Source organism: Fukomys damarensis, unplaced genomic scaffold, assembly GCF_012274545.1.
Source record: "Fukomys damarensis isolate Sample0158 unplaced genomic scaffold, DMR_v1.0_HiC HiC_scaffold_19, whole genome shotgun sequence".
Taxonomy (NCBI): Eukaryota; Metazoa; Chordata; class Mammalia; order Rodentia; family Bathyergidae; genus Fukomys; species Fukomys damarensis.
In genome coordinates, this window is record NW_022900931.1 from 3720612 (window position 1) to 3740390 (window position 19779).

Consider the following 19779-nt stretch of genomic DNA (forward strand, 5'->3'; position numbering starts at 1 on the left):
AAAAAAAAAAAAAAAAAAAAAAAAAAAGAATAAATTTAAGGTCATTCACTTGCTCACCCCTGAAAATGGACAGAGAATTCATCTTGAGCCAGGTGCTGTGCTGGGGCCAGATGGAGAATGGCACGAGTGACAAAAGGGACAGATCTGGCGGTCAGAGTTCAGACTCAAAGCCACCAATGTAAAAATGTCCGATTGCTGAGTTAGTCCACGGAAACAGTAAAGCGATGATGAACAGCCCAACAGCTCTCCCGAAAGGTGAGCCCACGAGAGACGCCCCTCTGCACGGACAGCTGCACCTAGTCCCCTCTCAGATCTGCTCTTCCTTCCCCCACGAAAGACACGGCAGCTCACTTCCGGCTGGGTCCTCAACCTGGGTGGCTCTTCTCCAACCCTTCCGGCCAGGGAACGCAAGTTTAGATAAAATGCAATCTACAAAAATCTAATAGGCTTAAAATAAAATGTGTTCCTCGCCCACACCGTTTAACAGCTGGGGAGCTATGGTGCACTGCTGAACTCTGGCCCTCATTCATCCCGTCTGCACAATGGGGAAAATACTGTTATCATTACATGAGGTGTGCGAAATGCACTCAGAGCCACGCCTGGCACTTGGGAAGCATGCAGCGTGGGGTAACTATTATGCGGTGTCACTGCTGATCAGAGGCCTTAGCACTCACTCCCCTGCTTGACCAGCTTGACTGCCTTGGAGCCTTAGCCGATGCCCTCATTTTGAGGCAGGAGCTACCTGGTGACAGCAGCACCCACTGGCGTCTGGCAGGCCTTCTGTGAATGCTCACTAGACTGAGGCGTTGAAGATGGAGGGCACTCTACAGGGCTCCCTGCACACAGAACACCACGTCAGTGAGGTACCCCTGACCTGCTGTGCCTGGACGTGGAGACGAAAGTCAGGACAGGAAACACCTATAGCTTTAAGGTCCTTGGACCAGGCCGTGGCAAGGTCCAAGACCAGACATGGGTCCTGCTCCCGGGGAGATCTGAGTGAAGGAATTTGGAATCAGCACAGTGCCGTCTCCACATGGGAGAAGAATGAAGCTCAATGTTCTTATTCCTCATTAGGACCACTTGGTACTGGCACTCAAAATCCAGTATCTTGGGGGACCCTCTCTAAGCCATGGCAGACCTGTGTGCTGACCACCTCGGCAGCCACAGAGGAACACACACTTGTCAGATATATGTCCATCGTCTGCCTTCCAATCACAGCTCAGGAGGCACAGACCCCAAACCTGCCTGCTCGCCTGCAAGTCTCTGAGCTCATGCCTGGGCAAGGTGGGGCCCCGCCCTGCAAGTGGTGCCTCAGGAAGGGAGGATCTGTAGCCTCTGAGGACAACTTCTTCTGCAGCACTCAGCCTCCAGTGTGCACAGCACTGGCTCCCCCAGGATGCTCTGCCCTTGTGCTCCAGGGCCAAGTAAGAGAGGGGAATTCTCAGCCCAGTCAGATATCTCTTTCAGGGATCTCTACTTTTTAGCATCTTCCTCTAGGCTATGAGTTACTTACAGACAGGAATCCACTCTTTCCCTTCCTTCCCTCCAGCACTTGGAACAAAGCTTGCACACAGCACACTCCTGATAAACATTTGTTTCTCTGGTGATGTGTTTTTCGTTACTTCCAAAGATATGAACTATGTTGCCTTTAAATAAGAATGTGCCTCCTAAGTAAGAAGAATAATGTCTAAATCACATTAAATCTTGGAAACTGTAAAGATTTAAATCTCTTCTTTTTAGATATGTATGAGTCCTACTGTCATGATTTATAAGTCCATAAAACCATATATTTACAGGGCAGGATAGACAGTAAGCCTGGAATGCAAAACACAGCACTAGAATTCCTGCTGTAAAGATTACTGATGCCTCAGGCTTTTAAAGAAACGAGATGTCACATGAAGCTGTACATCAGGATCTTGCCCTTAAGATAAAAATATCACATAGATACTGCTCTGCCTGTCCACCTTTAAATCACACTCCTGGCACTCTGCTGAGTGTGTGCCCATATGCACAAGCACACCGCTGGTGTGTTTAAGAGAGCACCCGAAAACCCAAAAGCAACACCTTAAAGGTAACTGCAAGAATACGAACCTCACGCTGACCGAGAACTTGTAAGGTATGGAGTGGCTCAGCAAAATCTCCAGGCAACCTTGAAATGAGGTGTGATCTGCCTTAGGATGCTTCTGCTTTTGCAGCTCTGTAATTTGAATCTGATATTCTGAACATAACATAATATTGTATTTTGTGCCACGCACATCACTGAAGTAGGCACATCTCACACGACCAAAGTGTAATTTTCTATTGGTGACTCCGGTCTCTGGTCTGCACTCCCAGGGATGGCCTGGCTGCCCCAACAGGTGGGCGAGGCCTGTGCATCTGTGCTCTGCACCCAGGCGGCTCTCCCAAGGGCTCTACTGGGGGGGTGAGCAGGGTGGACACTGAGAGCCACAGGTCAGATAGGAGCACCGGGGCACAGGACCACCACACACAGAGCTTCCCACGTCACCATTCCAGGGACACATGGCTAAGTCACTCTTCTGTGCGAAGTGTGTAACCCTAAGTGTTGACTATGAACTACCATCATGAAGGCTGATCTCTGCTTGTTTCTCCTTTACAATGAAATTAATGAATAGCGTATAAGCAGAGTCCAAAACCTGCCAATTTAAACAGTGAGTGTGACAGGAGAAAGGAGATCAGAGCTGTTAAGTGCAACCTGAACCATACATAAAATTACTAACACAGTAATGACTATAAAAACTAAAATTTCAAAATAATTTGACTGATAAGGTCATATATAAAAACCTCTTGAGTCTTATTATCTAATGTACCTATGAATTTTTTAAAATTTCATCCTATCCATATTTATTAAACTGCACTACTACCCTTTCTTCTAAAACTGCCTGAAATGAATTTTTGAATACAATTCTTTTTTTCTTTTGGTACCGGGGATTGAACTCGGGTCCTTGCTCTTGCAAAGCAGGCACTGGAACCACTGAGCTAAATCCCTGGCCCAAAATGAATTTTTGAGATTAACAACAAATCTGTCTTGAAAAGCACTGATTTCATTCCCCTCTACACTGCTCAGTGAAACATCCACTGACCCCCCGCCCCCCCACAGCACATTCTCCAGGGCCCAGGAGGGCAGTGGCCAAACCCTGATTTCTAGCCAGGGTGCCCAGCTCGGAGGCCTCCAGGAGTCAGCTCTCCTCCGACAGGAGCAGGCAGGGGAACAACAGGACACATCTGCAGTTTCAAAGTCAGCCGGCACTGCCCCCTTCTCCGCTGCAGCTCTGAGATATTTGTTTTGTTTGGGGCTGGGGAAGGTAGAGGGTGTAGCTGAAAGTTGCCAGGGTTGAAATTCCAGCAGGCAAGGAGCACCTCCTCTCCCCTCCCTGCTCCCTGAGGCCTGCCAGTCGGATTTTTCCTGTCAACACCCCACCACCCACCACCCTGCCCAGACTTCCCCAGGCCTCCTCCTCCTCCGCAGCCCAGCCCCCGGGCTGTCTGTCCGGGATGCAGGTGCAGACCACAGCCACTCCTTGACACAGACCAGAGGGGTACACGCTGCCTCGGAAAGCATCTGAGACTGTCTCTTGTCCCAGCTCTCTTTCCTGGTGTGCCCTCTTCCTTGATGTCCTTGTGGGACTCAGAAGCTGAAAACCCGACCCCTGTCTCTCTCATCGGCCTCACGGCTGCACGTAAAAACTTCATTTAAAAGTTTCCTCTTGGATTTTTCCAGTAAATTCAACATTGTCACTTATACATACCAAGTAAATAGCAATAAACCATTCCCAGAAATTAGTCTCACGGTAAACCAATTATTCAAATATCCTAGAGTAACATGAGCTAAGTGCAGGTTGTGGAAGGATTTGTAATGTAAGATGTGCAATAATAATACAAATAATACAAACAATTCAGCCTAAAAAGGACAAACACACACACACACACACACACACACACACACACAGAGTTTCCCTGTATTTCTTATAAGAGAAGTTTGCAATACTGCAATAAGGGCCTCCTCAAAAATTTCAAATGCAAAATAGCCTTTAGGAAGTTCACATATTTATTTTCTCAGTGCAACAGTTCATCTTTCTTAAATTCTCTTAGACACATACATGTTGGAATACAAAACTCCTTTAACAAAAAATATCTTTTTGGAAGTGTCAGTCTTTCAAGATAGTAATCACTTTTTAAAAGTCTGAAAATGAAAAGAATCTTATTTTAAACTTAATTTTCAAAAATCACTCAAACTCCTGCACCTAAAAGATCCTGGATATTCTCTGTGCCATTAGCAAAAACCAAGGCAAGGCTATGACTGTAACATGGAAAGTGGGAAGGCGTGGCTTTGGCCAGCGATGTGTGCAGGGGACAAGTTGCAGAACCTTGGCACACACCGCCTGGGCAGACAAGGAAGTCCAGGCTGTGGGTCTGGGCCAGGCCATCTGAGTTCTTGTGTGGCCCCACTTCTGACTGACTCTGTGTGACCTTGGGTGAGGTATATAACACTGATGTCCCTCGATGTGCAAATTAACGTGGGGATAATGGTGCCTGCTCTAGGAAGCACCTAGAGAGCTCATCCCATCACTGTGATCACTGCTGCTCTTACTCTTCCGTAAACAACTTACTTTTACAGGATCCTGAGTAAGGATGGAAGTTTTAGTTTTCCAATCTGAGTGAGTGTTGGAGTTAATATACTTTTCCCACAAAAGACATGGGAATACTTCCAAATGTAGGCAAGCTGTTACTCTGTGGCACAAAGAGTAGAAGTGAGTGCTTGGCTACACATCCTGATCCCCAAACATCAGCGGGCTAGAGGGGTGAGGACACTGGGGCTGGGGCAGTGAGCAGGGGAAGGACCGGGACTTCAGCTTCGCTCCTTTTCTCCACCTTGGCCTCTCCTGAGCACCCGAGTGGAGTCTGTTCCGTGGAGGATTCAATACATTCATGTAAATGAGTAAAAGACTGAGGAGGGCTTAGCCGTTTCTCCTCCATGTGTGCTCACATTTTTACCTGACCTAAAGGGAACGGAAGCTGCTTAGAGGAACTTGTAGCACGATGAAGACCCTGGGAAAACAACATGGATGAGAGTCCCGCTGCTGGCTTCCGAAGCGGGTGTGTGAGACGGGGCTGCAGATCTGCTGCCTGGGCCAGCAGAGGACCACACTGGCTCCTCCCCGTGCGCTGGCACTCCACAGCTGTCAGCACAAGGAGGCTGGCCGGCAGAAGCACTAGTCAGTCCGTGCACAGAGGCAGGGTGGTGAGGATCTGGCAGCTGATGGGCAGAGAAGGAACTGGCGTGGAACCTGGCCTGTGCACACTCTTGCACCCTTTAACGGGCGCCACCTGTTCAAGAGCCTGTCCCTGAGAAGCTGGCCCACTGGCGGGATCATGGGGAGAGCCTCACCGACCACCAAGTATGATCCTGGGCATCGAGGATGGGATAAAAATAAAACATTACTATACAACACCCACTCGAGCACACACAGCAAGCACTCATAAAAGGTACGTACCGATGTTATCAGTCACAGTAATAATAATTTAATCCTTACAACACACATGAGGCAAGTAAAATTATCTGTTTTATAGATGAAGGGAGACTCAGAGGTTGAGCAACATGTGAAGGTTTGCCTAGTAAGTAACAAACATTATTTTAAACTCCAGAATTAAAACTGGCTTTTCTCTTTTCTCTTCCATGCACTGTACGAAGGCAGTGTGAAGGTGCGAGAAGAGTTACACAGCAAACCTGGCAGCCACACCATGGGTACTCTTCACAGCTCCCACCTGGCCAACAGGACTCAATTTTGTGCTTAACCCCACATGGCTCAGGGGACGTGGGTGTTATCCTGCCACTGGGTGGCACCTGCATCACCCTGGAAGGCGGAAGTGAAAAGCTGGAGTGTGAGACAGGACAGGAAGCACCCAGGATCCAAGAGAGATGGGGTCCCTAGAGCGCCACTAAGGAAGGACCTCAAGGAGGTAGCCTGCAGAAGGATGGCAACAAGGAAAAAAAACTCCAGTTTAGCCTACGTCCCCTTCATAGCAGCCACTCGTGGAAACCTGCCTGTCCACTAATGCTGCGGTTTTCCCACATCTGGGAAGGTAAATGGGGAAGAGACCATTAACTACCACAAGTAGGTGATAGCCTGGAGTTACTCCAGCACCGTGGCCCTAGAACCCCTGCCAACAGGAAAGCCACCAAGAGGTGGGTGGATGTTCTGGCCCCCAGGAAATGGAAGCAACAGTGCAGCATTCTGTGAGGAAGCCACAAGCCAGAGACCATGGCCCTCCACAGAAAAATGACACTAGTGGAGCAGGAGGCGGCAAGTCAAAAGTACACAAATCATGAGGACAAAGAAGCTCTGCCAGAAAGGAGGACAGGGAGGAGATCAAGGAGAGAATAAATGAGGAAAGCTCTACCCCAAGGACTAGAAAAAGCAGAGTCTCCAAAAGACTGTAAGTTTGCCTTAAATGATGAACGACAAATACAGGCAACACAATGAGAGAATAAGTGGACCTGAAAACAACCCAGAAGAATGTTCAGGAATGGAAGCTGTGCTGAGACATCTCCAAGGCTGAAGATCCGGGAGGTACAGATGTTGGCAGACACCCACTCTGGTCTCACTCCGCCTCATTCCCCACCAAACCCAAGGTCTGCTAGGCTCTTCCTGAAGGCCACATATAACCACTGCCACCAGGCACCCGGTGTGCTGATGTCCCACTCTCCGTGCTGGCCACGCACGCTCTCTTTCACATCTGCCTTCGTCTTGCACATGGACTCCTCAGGGTGGCACTAGGCCAAACCCATTTCTGCATTGCCAGTGTAGAACACCGGATGGCACACAGCATCGAGCAAACACAGACTTGTTCAACTGAATTAAACGCTCTGGCCACAATGCCAAGAAACCTCGCTGGTTCCTACATGCAGCACAGGGTACTCCAGCTGCAACACAGCAGTCATTTACGTTCAAACTAAAATGCACTGCTTGAGACTAAATACTGCTCTTGTTCGGTCAGACTATCGAGGCCGGGAAATTAAATTTTACCATAAAAAGATAAGCAATAGGCTTTTAAGGGGGTGGCTGACAGATAATGGCTTCAAGTGCTGATGAGAAAGGTCTTTTATAGGAATGTAACTTTGATCCTCTTAATTTTCAGTTGCTGCCAGGAAAAAAAAAAAAAGAAAAGAAAGAAAACCAAATATGCTAAAGATCAAACTGTTGTAGATGTGTGACAGACAGTTCCATCTTAATTTTTTTTAGAAATGAAGAGCTACTCTCCAACACTTGACATAAGAGCACTTTTCTCGTGTAACCAAAGAAATAAAGCCTGGGGAAATAGAAATTTCATGATGTCAAAAGTACTCAGGTTTTCACTGATTGAGATGCAAAATAGAAACTTTCAATGTTCATGCACTCACCCAAAGCCAACTCCCTGAAATCAGAACCCATGACAACAAAAAATATGCATATTCTATTCCTTTGAGCAGGAAAAATAATTTACAAAGGAATTAAGAGAAAAACAGGAATTACAGACATGTGCCCCTTTCCTTTTTTAATAGCATCTTATTGTTTTTATTAAAGTAATTCATGTTCACTATAATGGTAACAAAAAGTATATGGAACAGGAAAAACCAAGCCTTAACCTTCTCAACTAGAGATAACTGTTACTAGGACATAGGGTGTTTCTTTCGGGTCATTTTGTCATATACATAAATGCGTGTTTCTTAAGTATGTGTGTGATGAGAATATTTCAACATATATATATATATATCACACATATAAAATATAAAAAGCAGGGGTGTAGGTATAGGGCCCCTTCTTGCTGAGAATTCCCACTTACCAGGACCATAACAATACAGCAAACGCTCTCAGAAAAATGTGCTTTTTATTGGATACATATTATAGTACCTTAATTTACTGAAACATTTTCTACTGATGGGAGAGGAGACTGCTGCTAATAATGTAATACCACTGAAACAAGCATAACTATGAACACAGCCGACCCTGAGTGCTTCTTATACTTTGTGTTTCTAATTCTCACAATAACCATAAACACACTTTTCCATTTTTGGTGGGGGAACAGAAACTCAGAGAAGATGAGTAACTGCCTCAAGGCCCCTTAGCATCACTCAGCAGACTTCGCCTGTCCTGGGAGACTAGCTACTGAGTCATCGGTTCTGTGGCGACCTTCACTGCTTCTCATCCATAAAACACCACACTTACTGCAAAAAAAAGATCAACTGAGTATCACTGTAGTTTTTCAGGGTTCAATCTTAAACTGTTTGCTTTTCTTTTTTTGTTTGTTTGTTTGTTTGTTTGGTACCAAGGATCAAACTGGGACCCTTGCACTTACAAGGCAGGCAGTGGAACCACTGAGCTAAATCCCTGGCCAAACCGTTTTATGTTCAATTAATCCCAGTTTGTGTTTCGGGTTTGTTCTGGGTCAATGTAGCTTTTTTCCAATTATCCCTGGTTTCCAGTCTTCTAGAAAAGCTTTACCTCCCTCTCCTTACCACAGGGGAATTTTTGTAACTTCTCAAGGTCTGTTTTCAGAGTATACATTCTCTTCTGCTAAGCTATCCACTTCTGTAGGTTGTTGTGATTACCTTAAAGTATATTTTATTCTAAGATAATTAACAATACTGTTAAGAGATTTCCACAATTATTTCCATTTTGTTATCAAAATTCTGGCTCTTCTTTTTCCCCCCTCAATGGGATTTCCATTGGCCTTGTAATAAAAGCAGGCTAAGAATAACCAAAATCTTTACAATATCCTGCACTCCCATTTGGAATGTATAGCCAAGTTTTCTGTCACCTTCCTGTGGATGAATACCACTATATTTACCCCTATCTACCGCTAAACACAAATTGGTCTGAAAGCACTGTCATATACGCAGGGCTCAAGGACAGTGTGGCCACTGAAACACTATAGGTCAGGACACAAAAAAGCTCTGCAAGAACTGATCAATGTGATCTCACAAAGCGCTGATGCCAGTGCGGTGCCCATCCTGAGGACCACACATAGGTGGTCACGGGTTTCAAATGTCCCTTTTCTGGGGAAGATGGATGCAGGGGAGTACAGTGGGAAAAGCTGGGGCTCTAGAATAAGAATTCTGCCTGCAAGAATTCACTCCAAGCAAGTAACCTGGTGACTGCAAGCTCAATTCATTGTAAAATGCCCCTTAATTTCATTACACTCTGCACCAGGTGGCAGGGCAGGGGTTAAAACAGACACAGTGTGTGCCTTCAAGCAGCTCACAGCCTGGAGAGGTACAGTGGTAACAAGGGGTCTGCCTAGGTAAGAGCAGCAGTAATAGTAGTAGACAACCGTCCACTTTATGATTCTTCCTTTTAAATAACATTATGCCTTTCCCGCAAAAGAATAAGCCAATTACTTTTGCAACAAGAAGACAAAGAAAAAGGATTTTTGGAGTCAAATAGTGGAAGATCCTCTATGTCTTTAAAAAAAAAAGTTAAAGCTGCAACAAACTTAAAACCATGATAGGCGTCCTCTAGGTAGGAATTTTAATTTCACTTACTGTAACAGGAACTGTAAGTTCAGGAAACTAATGGTGACAGGTTGATTTATTAATTTTGACATATTTCTTGAGCTGAGATTACATTACAAAGAAGTGGAATTCTAAACAAGCCAGATCTTGCCTATACGTTCAATCCTCAAATCAATAAGCTGGGATTCTGAGCAACTTGCTTCTGACCGGGAAGAGATACACTATGTAACTAAGACAAGATGCAGACCTGAGAGGTCAAAGTTCCCCAAAGTTTTCCACTGACCTAGAACACATTTGGGAACTTACATGGAAGCTTCAGCTCTTTTACTAGATAATAATAAATGAGAAATTCAACTTAGAAGGTATTTGCGGTTGCACTGGCAAGAAAAAAAGTTATACTCTCCTAAAAAAAGTTCTTATTTGTGTTCACTCTACTTCCTCCAAAAAGTACTACTAGAAAAGTAATGTACACAGAATATGTGGATTACGTTAAACTTTGTAAATACCCATGAAATGTTACCTACAAATTTCTATCTGAATACACACAATAGGGAGACACTGAAATGAACTAGATCCATTAGAGTTCAAAATGGTCAACAACCATGACAGTGCGCGTTTATTCAACTCCAAAGGCTGTCTGGGTTCTCTGTACCACCCAAAGCCTTCTGCAGAAGAGTCAGTGTCAAGAAAAGCCGCGGCCCAGAGGTCTCTACAGCTGCCTGGAATCTCCAGGAGTTGGACACAAAGTTAGGGCTCTGAAGCCCCCTGTGAAGATGGACAAACATGAATTGAGGAGGAGAGTGACTCAAGGACACAAGGAGCAGGCTCATGAAAGGCTCGCGGTGAAGAACAAACCAGAGCAAGGTGGTGCTAGTGTAATGGGGGACCGAGCTCGCTGAAGTAAAACTGAGAGAAAACTACATCAGTTTTTTTCTGTGTCACTACTTTGCTGCTGTTCAGTTTATACACATACATCACACACTGAAGATAGGTTTAAAAAACCAGCACACATCTATTAAGCTGTACACCTGAATTAACAAACCATAAAATATTTGCATATAGAAACCAATCACAGGTAGAATGTAAGGGGGCAAAGGGTTGACAGAGTACAGAGAGGAGTAGAAAGTGTTTCTGTGCTGGCCTCAGAAGGCTTTGTAGAGACAGCACCTTGAGTTTAAAGGCCAAGCTGAGGTCACGCGAGAGAAAATGACGGTAGAGAACTCCGCACCATGCGAGTCCAGGCTGAGCACAGACAGAGCACAAGGGCCATGCCAGCTGGCCCGCCGTGTGGACGCTCAAAGGCAAACACCCACACACACCAGCCAAGCCCTGACCTCCTTGGACAGCCACTGAATCTGTGGTCAGCAGCAAAGACCGACCTTCCCTAAGAGCAACAACCTGAATGAAATAATTATGGAAAAGCCACACATTTCCCCAGCTTCGTGATTTAATAGACAGATACGATGCTCCAAACCAGCTCAGACAGGAGAACATCTTAACGGAGTGTTCACAGCTCTCCTGTGGGGGGGTGCTCCTCCTGTCTAGGTGTGAAGAGCCGAAAGAATCCATCTCCCTCTAAAAATAGCACTGAAGAAGCGTCGTGTTATGAACATTTAACAATTGTACATTTAGTATAAAATCATATTTAGGATGAGTGGGAAAAATGCACATTCAGATCTATAAAACCTAACCCTAAAATTTAAACCTTTTAAATTATCTGCAAATATTACACTCTACAAATGTGCTTACAATAAACAACATAACTTAGATAAGACAAAATTTACAATAACTCAGAACATACTCAAATGTATCGTAAACATAAAAGACTTTCAAAAATAATTACGGAACCCAAAATTTAGAGGAACATTAATTTGTTTTCTTTTTTGGTACTGGGGATCAAACTCAGGACCTTGCACTTGCCAAGCAGGTACAGGGCAGCACCGCTGAGCTACATGCCCGGCCTGTAATTTTTCTCCTGAAAAGTCATTTTATTTTTACTAATCTGTTTATAAATACAGTCAGGTAACTTCACAACACTCAGACTTCTTGAACAAGAGGATGATGTCCAACCTGCTTTCAGTCTTCAGAATCTCAACTGTGCTCCACATGTAGTGGCCATTCAACAAACTGTCCTTCAAGAAGAGTTTACTGAGCGCCAACCACGTGCCACAAGCAACTGAAACTGAGATAACACAAGGGGCAAAACAAGCTCAAGGGATCGCTTCTCTTCTCTTTTCTGCAGTACTGGACATTGTACCCAGAGACTCGCATGTGCCAGGCAATCAGACCCACAGACCCAATCCTCCATGGAAACGTTATCACAAAGATTTTTATGTGCAAAAAAGAATTCTGAACTGGAGGGACCACATGAAGCTCACTGCCTGCGTGTGCTGAACATGGCCACACAGCACTGGCTCTTTTTAAAATGAAGATTAGCCAGGGATGTAGCTCAGTGGTGCCACGCCTGCCCGCCAAGCTCAAAGTCCTCAACTTGATCCTTGGTATCGGGGGTGGGGAGGGACCCTTACATGAAGTGATGCTTGGAATGGAAGCTCTGTGTGTGAACATGGGACGCTGCCAGCATGTGTGGGCTGGGCAATCTCCACCAGAAGGAGAAGGGCACTGCCAGCGAACTCATGGACTCCATGCCCAAGTAGTGTGCCACCTTAGGCAACCAGATTTCTTCAGGCAAAAAAGTAAGTAAACTAGATCACCTACTTGTCCACTTCAAAAAAATGCATTTAGCTTCGTGAAATAACAAACATCTGTTTTCTTCTAATAAAATATTCCCTTAAAGAAATTACGACAATGACAAAGAACGACAGATGGGAAGAAAAAGAGAAAGCCATACGTTCCTTATTCTAATAAAGAAGCCAAAGAATGCTTTCTTCACATTTACAGCATTAAGATCATGTGCTTCTCACAACAGAAACCAAAACAGAATCTCTGTCTAAATTCACAGAGGTTTAAAAGTATATTAATCACTCAGCTGTAGCAAAGAAACACTAAGGAAGGCCAGACAAAAGACAAGGTAAGAAGAGAAGTCGGCAAGGATTACAGATCACCTCCCTATCGTGACTTGGTAAAGGAAGTCTGGCGATTCCCTTACAATTCGGGAAACACTACAACCCATCACGTGCACAGAAGGAGCATTGCAAGACTCATGGGAAGACTGTGTGAAATCTATTTCTGACCAGATATTCCTGAGGCCAAGCACCCTGGCTCTCTTACATGCGGCCCAAAGGTACAAATCTCACAGGAAGATGATCTCCCATCCTGTTAATCCCAAGCTCCTAGCTCCTGGCAGTCCGGCTCCTGGCCTTGCTCAAACCAACTGGCTCCCTGCTCTGGGCAAAGACAGCACAGAGGGCCAGGTCTCCAGGGGCTCCTCTCTCTGGCGGGCCCCTCCTCACTCCAGTTAGCACCACGTGCATGTGTGTTATCCCCAGTGAAAGTGACTGTCAGCTCCAGAACGTGCAGCACAGACTTTCCATTCAACAGACATTAGCTAAAATGAATCACATTTAAGTTTCTCTGAGCCCTGGTTTCTAAGTACAGAAAATGACAATAGAATCTTTTCTGTCTTTTTCATGGAGGTGTCACAGGCTGAAGTGACCTAATACAGATAAAAAGGATTCTATAAAATGGAATGGGCCAGGCAAAGGTAAGGAGTGCCATCCAGCAGGTGAACATCACAACTACTGCAATGGATGAAGTTACAGGACACGGTAGGACTTCAACGGCCTCTGCTCAAGCTCCAAGGAAAGCCGGCAGTGCACAAAGATTGTAGGAAAGTGTTTGTCATGAGTGGTTTGGGGATTATGGGTCAGAATGGAAGGTTCACAGATGCTCCTGGAATGGAAACTTCATGGGAAGAGAACCTTCATTCGTTCACCAAAGATTCCTCTGGCTGGAGGAAATGATGAACAGGAAACAGAAATGGGAGGACCACCAGAGCTCCAGGCTTAAACAGAGGGAGTCAAGGGGGCCTGGCAAGCAACACCTACGGTCTGTGGTCCTTTAGCAAACCTACTGCAAACCTTTTCCTCAGAACTCCTGAAAAGTTCTCAAATGAGAGGTAGCAGTGTGTAAGAAAATAAACACAGGTTTAGGAACTCACAAGCAAACAAATCCAAATTCTTCTCTGAGCTCTGCAATTCACCAATTGGATGGTCTCGCCTCAAAACACAGCTAGAAGAATCTGCTTTGCAAGGCCAATACAAAGAATGAAGTTGATAATGCACTAGAGACAGTGCAGGGCAGAGTGGACACTAAGTAAATGATCATCTTCTGTCCCTTTTTGCTGAATGAAGGATGAATCCTACTCAAATGTGATGACCCCAATCTCACCCACCTCACTCATTTGGTTTTGGCGCAGACACACAGCCAAACTACCCCGGAGGCCCCTATTTTCGGGAGAAGGACAATCCATTCAGACAACACAATGAGAATTAACAGCCCAATGACAAAGACCAGGTACCTAACCCTCCAATTCCCCAAAACTACAAAGCCTTCTGAGTGTTCCCAATTCCTCATGGCAACAATGAGCAAGGCAAGTAACTGCAACCCCTGGCTGTAATCAGGATTTGGCTACCAGAATAAACAAGCCCCTGGCATGTCCAGAGTAAGACTGTGGTGTTGTCTGGGGGTCTCTGGAAGGAGAGAAAATATCCAGAGCTAATGCTTTTGGGTGCAGGCCTTTTGTTAGTACAGCAAAAAAAAAAAAAAAAAAAAAAAAAAACGGGGAGAAAAAGAGGCATTCTCATACTAGAGGCTGAACTCCCTCACCTCCTTGAGAGTGTTTGCTCAGAAATCAGCAGTGCCATTAGCAACTGCACAGGCCAGGGACACACTGTCGACTTCCTGTGAGGCCTAGTGACCAAGACACAGCAGCACTTGGGTGCATTCCATGTTTGCTTACAGTGCAACCTGATTCTGACTCCAGTGAGTTATTTCATAAGCCTTTTAAGGGTACTGCATTTTGTTCCTATAAGAGGCCAATCCAAATTAGCAACAAAAGAATAGCTAAACACCAGAAAAACCACCTCTTTTGTGCTGTTCAAGAAAGGCAGTCTTAGTCATTAAAAAGGTAAAGTGTCTTATTCTCTATCAACTTTCTTTTATAAGGATCAGTCCAGTAATTTTCCAAGGGAGGGGTAAGCAAACCTGTACTAGTACCAGCTTGAGGCTAAAGAGAAGTAGCACCATCATGCAAACATGCATCTCCTAGGAATCACTCCCATTATCACCTGCTACATAACAAATTTACCCCAAATTCAGCACCTTAAAAATGTCCATTTTATTTTAAATCTTTATTCTCCTGTTCTTCAGACCAGATAATTTCTACTAACACATCTTCAAGTATACTGACACTTTCCTTTGATCTCTCTATTGCATTTTTAGGCAAATTCAGGAATTCTTTTTAATTTCAGATAATGTATTTTCATTTCTACAACTCTATTTGGTTCTTTTTTATAGCTTTTACTTTTCTGCTGAGATTATCCTATCTTTTCAATCATATGATGCATATTTTCCTTTATACCTGACAGTTAAGCTTCATTGTCAACTTGATTGGCATGAAAACCACCAAGGGAATTAGTAAATACACTTTTAGGGTTATCTGGGTGAGTCATAAAGGCATGACCTGGAGGTCTGTACCTAATCCACGGCCCTTTTCTCTGCTCTGTCTCCCAAGGGCCATGAAGTGATAGGCTGTCCTCTGCCACACTCTCTGTCATGCTGTTTCTGATTGGAGCCAGCTGACCATGGACTGAACCATCTGAAACCATGAGCCAAACAACAGCAACCACCCCCTTTAGCTCTGTGTGTCTGATATTTGGAACCAGTAAAGGAAAAGGGACTAATACAGCAGCCTTGAGTTACAACTGCTGTTTTAAAACCCTTGTCAACACATGTCACGTTACAGTCACTTTTCATTGATTACATGTTCTCCTGAGAAGGGGCCACATTTTCCTGTATACCAAATAATATCGGACACTGTGAATGCTCTGCTGTGGAAATACTAGATACTATTATATTCATCTACTGAGCCCTGATAGTTTTGTTCTGGCAGGTAATTATCTCGGCTAGATGTAAAACTGCCCATGTAAGAAAGAGCTGCAGCTCAAATCGTGAAAAGTTATTTTGCCTTTAGCTTAGCTGCCTGGAGTCTGCCCCATACACGTGTGACTCAGGCACCAGCAAGGACAGAGGCAGCTGAGGCACAGAATTCAAAGCTTGCTTTCACCTTTCTGGGATTTTCCCCACACTTTCCAGGGGTTGTGAGAGCCCCCTAACTGTCCCTGATTCTTCAATGTAGGAAAGACTACAGGTTTTCCATCACTCTGAACTGCCCTGCATGTCAAATATTTTGTCATTCCCTTCCACTAATGTCAACTTCACTTCATTCAGAGCCTGACTCTTGTGTCAAATCTTGAGTGTCTACATGGCTCTCTATTGTCGAGTTTATAACTGCTATAGCAGCTTCCTTAGCTACTAACATGAGGAAACCTAAGCTTTTTCCCCTCAAAGTGTTTCCCTTTTTCTCACAATGTTGTGGTTCGGGAATTCAGAGGTTTTGCTGATCTATGAGGCATCAGCTGGGCAGGTCAGGCACCAGCGCTGCAGCTGCTTCCGAGAGGGCTTCCCGCACACCTCCGAAGCCCTGGTGGCCCTGCCTGGACTCCCTCTGTCTTCACTGCTTCTCAGCCTCCAGAGCTTCCCCGCCTAGGCTCACCAACTCACGACAAAGGGATCTCAGAGAATCAGCGCTTCCTATACGGGGACTGGCTTCAGAGAAGCTGGAAATAAAGCTGCCAGGTCAATTGTGACTATGCTAGAAATGGTAAATGATCACTCCTGCCGTGTCTTATTGCTCAGAGAGGTACAAGTCCTGGGCAGATCCAAGGTGGTGGAGAAACAAATGTCAATCCTTGAAGAGGGAGTGGCAGAGTCACACTGCAGATATACATTAAATGACTCACATTTTTGTCAATGTTTTAGAAAATATAATCTGCCACAGACTATTTAATGAAACAAAATAAATGCCATCCAGAATAAAACTCCAGGAGACACAGAATGCTAGCCCAATGTGTACCATGTTGTCTAACCTTCCCACAACTCTTTATCGCTGTCTCAATGTAATTAGCTCCTTACCATTCAGCACAAAAGGTTTCCAAAAACAGTCTTCTAACTTTCCAAAGACTTAAGATGGAAATTCATGTCCCCTTCAGAACATCTCCAAAAATGACCATGATGTTATCATTCATAAACGTAGTTTACAGATACAATGGCTTTTTGTTTTATTTTTTCTTAAAGGCCAGTTATAATTTATGTTTTTTAAATGTCTATTACATGGTAAAATTTTTTTCAGGGCTAGTAAATACCTGTTTTTATTGGCTGTTGTCTACATGATATTAGAATGTCCAACACATAAGCTTCAGACAAACACTAAGAACTGATAAGAAAGGAGGCTGGCTGGGCACTCAAGACAAAGACAAAACAAAACTATGAAAATACACACCCTACTAAAAATGTGTTTGTTTGTGTGAAAAATATATAGTACATACTTATATTTTATATGATATATAATATATATCTTCCCAATGCTAAGGACCTCAAGCTTTTTGTCCCAAATGAATATAATCTAAATTCTAAATAAAGCCATACATATACGACACATATTAAGAAGTAATCTCACCTTGTCTTGGTTATCTTTATTCTTGTAACACAGATTTCCAATCAGACGAATGAGATGAGACTTAAACCCCTCCGCCATATTTGAAACATCACCTTCTGCTCTTACACAACCAGAGGTACTGAAGATGTTTGTGGTATCATTTCCAGTTACATGAATCATTCGTAGAAGATCTAGAGCCAAAACAGTAAACTTCATTTTCCACAGAAAAAAAAATTTTAGTACCTGGCACTACATTTCCATAACATAATTTTTAGTATTTGGTACTCCGTTTCCATAACAAATCTAATTTATTTTAATGAATTAAAATAAAATATAGGTATAGTACTCCTTATGTAATGAGATTTATACCACTTTTTTTTTTTTTTAACTGTAGTTTTGGGAAGAGAAGCCATAGAGATTATCCTGACTTGAACTTTTTATTCATCCATAAAGAAAAGTCAACTAAAAATTTTCCAGCATCTTTTTTATAGAGCCTTTCAATTCGAATTTCTTTATATGAGAACTCACCTGACATTGAGGCAGCTAAGCCTGAGTGACAATATGTTTCTGTAATAACCTATACCACAGAAATCAAGAGAGCTTTAGTTCGCTCAACAGTCAAATCATCAGAGACAGCATGTTCTCCATGAACCTACCTTAGCTACAGTCAGAATCAGCAACACTGTCACACTCCATTAACACCTACCTGCAGGCTCTGAAATCGGTTTCCCAAGAGCTGTAGGCAGCGCTCCCACATTATCTCACTTAACCCTCTCAGCAAATCTAAGAAAAGCAGGTATCACCTTCCCAACTTTAAAATGAAAGCACCAGGCTCAGAGAAGTTAATATCATGGCAGAACTGGGACAGCAACCCACATATCCTGCTCCACAGTGATGTCCAGGCTGGTGGTTTTATCCCGATTACCACTAAAAGTATGGCATTCAACATACAACAGTGGATGAAGGATGGAGCTCTCCATACCTTCTACCGCTCACTGTCAGCTCAACTACACTTGTGACACAAAGTCACCTTTGTTAGCGGATGGGCCTCCGAGAATAAGAACAATCTTCTTCAAGGGGAACACAGTAATGGGCTAACCATATAAAGTAGGTTCTCTGAATTATCTTGCAAATAGCTTGGTAATAAAGACAATAATACTTTAAATAATAGGTTCTTGTTTAAAACAATCTTCTTACAAGAACATAAGAAATGTAAAACACTATTTCATGTGTTCAATAAATGTAATTGGGAAAAACTTACTGTCAAATGTTGCAAAGCTAAATTATTTTTTAAAACAATCAAGCTCATTATCGTAAACATCCACTCTATAATCACGACTACTGCACCCACTCCTGCTGAAACACCTACAGCAGGCATCTGCTGGGGGCCTCTCTGTGCTCACCTTACTAAGCAGGTGCCCAACCTCATTACAGAAGGGAGCAGCAGAACTACAGCGTGGTCCCAGGATGCTCTGTGTCCAAAGCCTGAGTTGTTACTATGACACCATGATTTCTCTCGAGAACAAATATTCAGACAAATCTCAAAAGTTTTATCACAATGCTAAAAACTAAGGATCTGTTTTTGGATTTATATTACAGCATGACAAGTTGAAGATTTGTAAAATGAAAATAGTGTGTGATATTTCACTCACCAATCACTCCTTCCAACAAGCCAGGAAAGACCTGCAGATAGCCCAGCAGCTCAGTATTGGCCGTCATTTCACACAGCACATCCAGAAGCCTAATTGTGGCTAGTACTTCCTAAACAGACAAGGAAAAGTGACTTTAAAAGTATGTAAGAAGCTAAATGATTTGAGTGTTGCAGGTAATGGTAAGAGAACAAAATGGGATGATGAATATTAAAGTCAGTGCTTATCTAAAGAGAGAAATATTTATGCAGAACAAAAGAGTTATTAAATATGTTCTGGGACAGACATTTCTACTAACTACAGACATCTGCCATAGAGAATGCAAGCTTATGCATTATCACTGTTTTCCTGGAGCAAAGAATCAAAAAAGTTCTTATTCAAGCAAGAATAGCAGTGGGCTAAATGCTCAAAATTACTAGCTATGCCTACATAACATTTATGCAAATACTTTCTTTTTACAGTGCTCCCAGTATGCAAGTTCTGCTTTAAAGATGCAAATATACCAGGAAATACATTAATTTCTTGTTCACAGGAATCCTAGAAAGTACTATAGTTTAAAACCTCTAGTTTGGGGACATATTATTCCTGTGCAAATAGAAACCGATAAGCAATACCTTGGTGGGATGGAAAGGATAGTGTGATTTGAAAATGTTAGCATACATAGCTACTAAATAGTTTATATCAAATAAAACACATAGCCAAGGACCTACCAAGTACCACCTGCATGGCATTAAGTACTCTGTATAAAACTTTAATATACAATTTTTTGAGAGATTTTTAAACCCTACTTTTATAGTAAACATTATTTGATGAAAATGTAATAAAAACTATAAATTTAGATAATAAAGATAACATTATCCAAAGAAAGACAAATTCCTCTTATTACTACTAAGTGTGTATTTACTATTCTCTAGGAGATTTAAAGTAATGGGGGGGGTTGT

The 19779-nt window shown here is 43.4% G+C and overlaps 1 protein-coding gene across 1 annotated transcript in view; it reads right to left on the bottom strand.

Annotated features, from left to right (window-relative positions):
- The window catches only part of Atxn10 (ataxin 10), a 129552-nt gene that overhangs the window by 63992 nt on the left and 45781 nt on the right, over nucleotides 1–19779 (bottom strand). Inside the window, exons 8-9 of the mRNA XM_010634493.1 lie at nucleotides 18842–18950; nucleotides 17211–17380 (exon numbers count right to left, since the gene is read on the bottom strand). Coding sequence (XP_010632795.1) covers nucleotides 17211–17380; nucleotides 18842–18950 — 279 coding nt within the window. The remainder of the gene's footprint in view (nucleotides 1–17210; nucleotides 17381–18841; nucleotides 18951–19779) is intronic.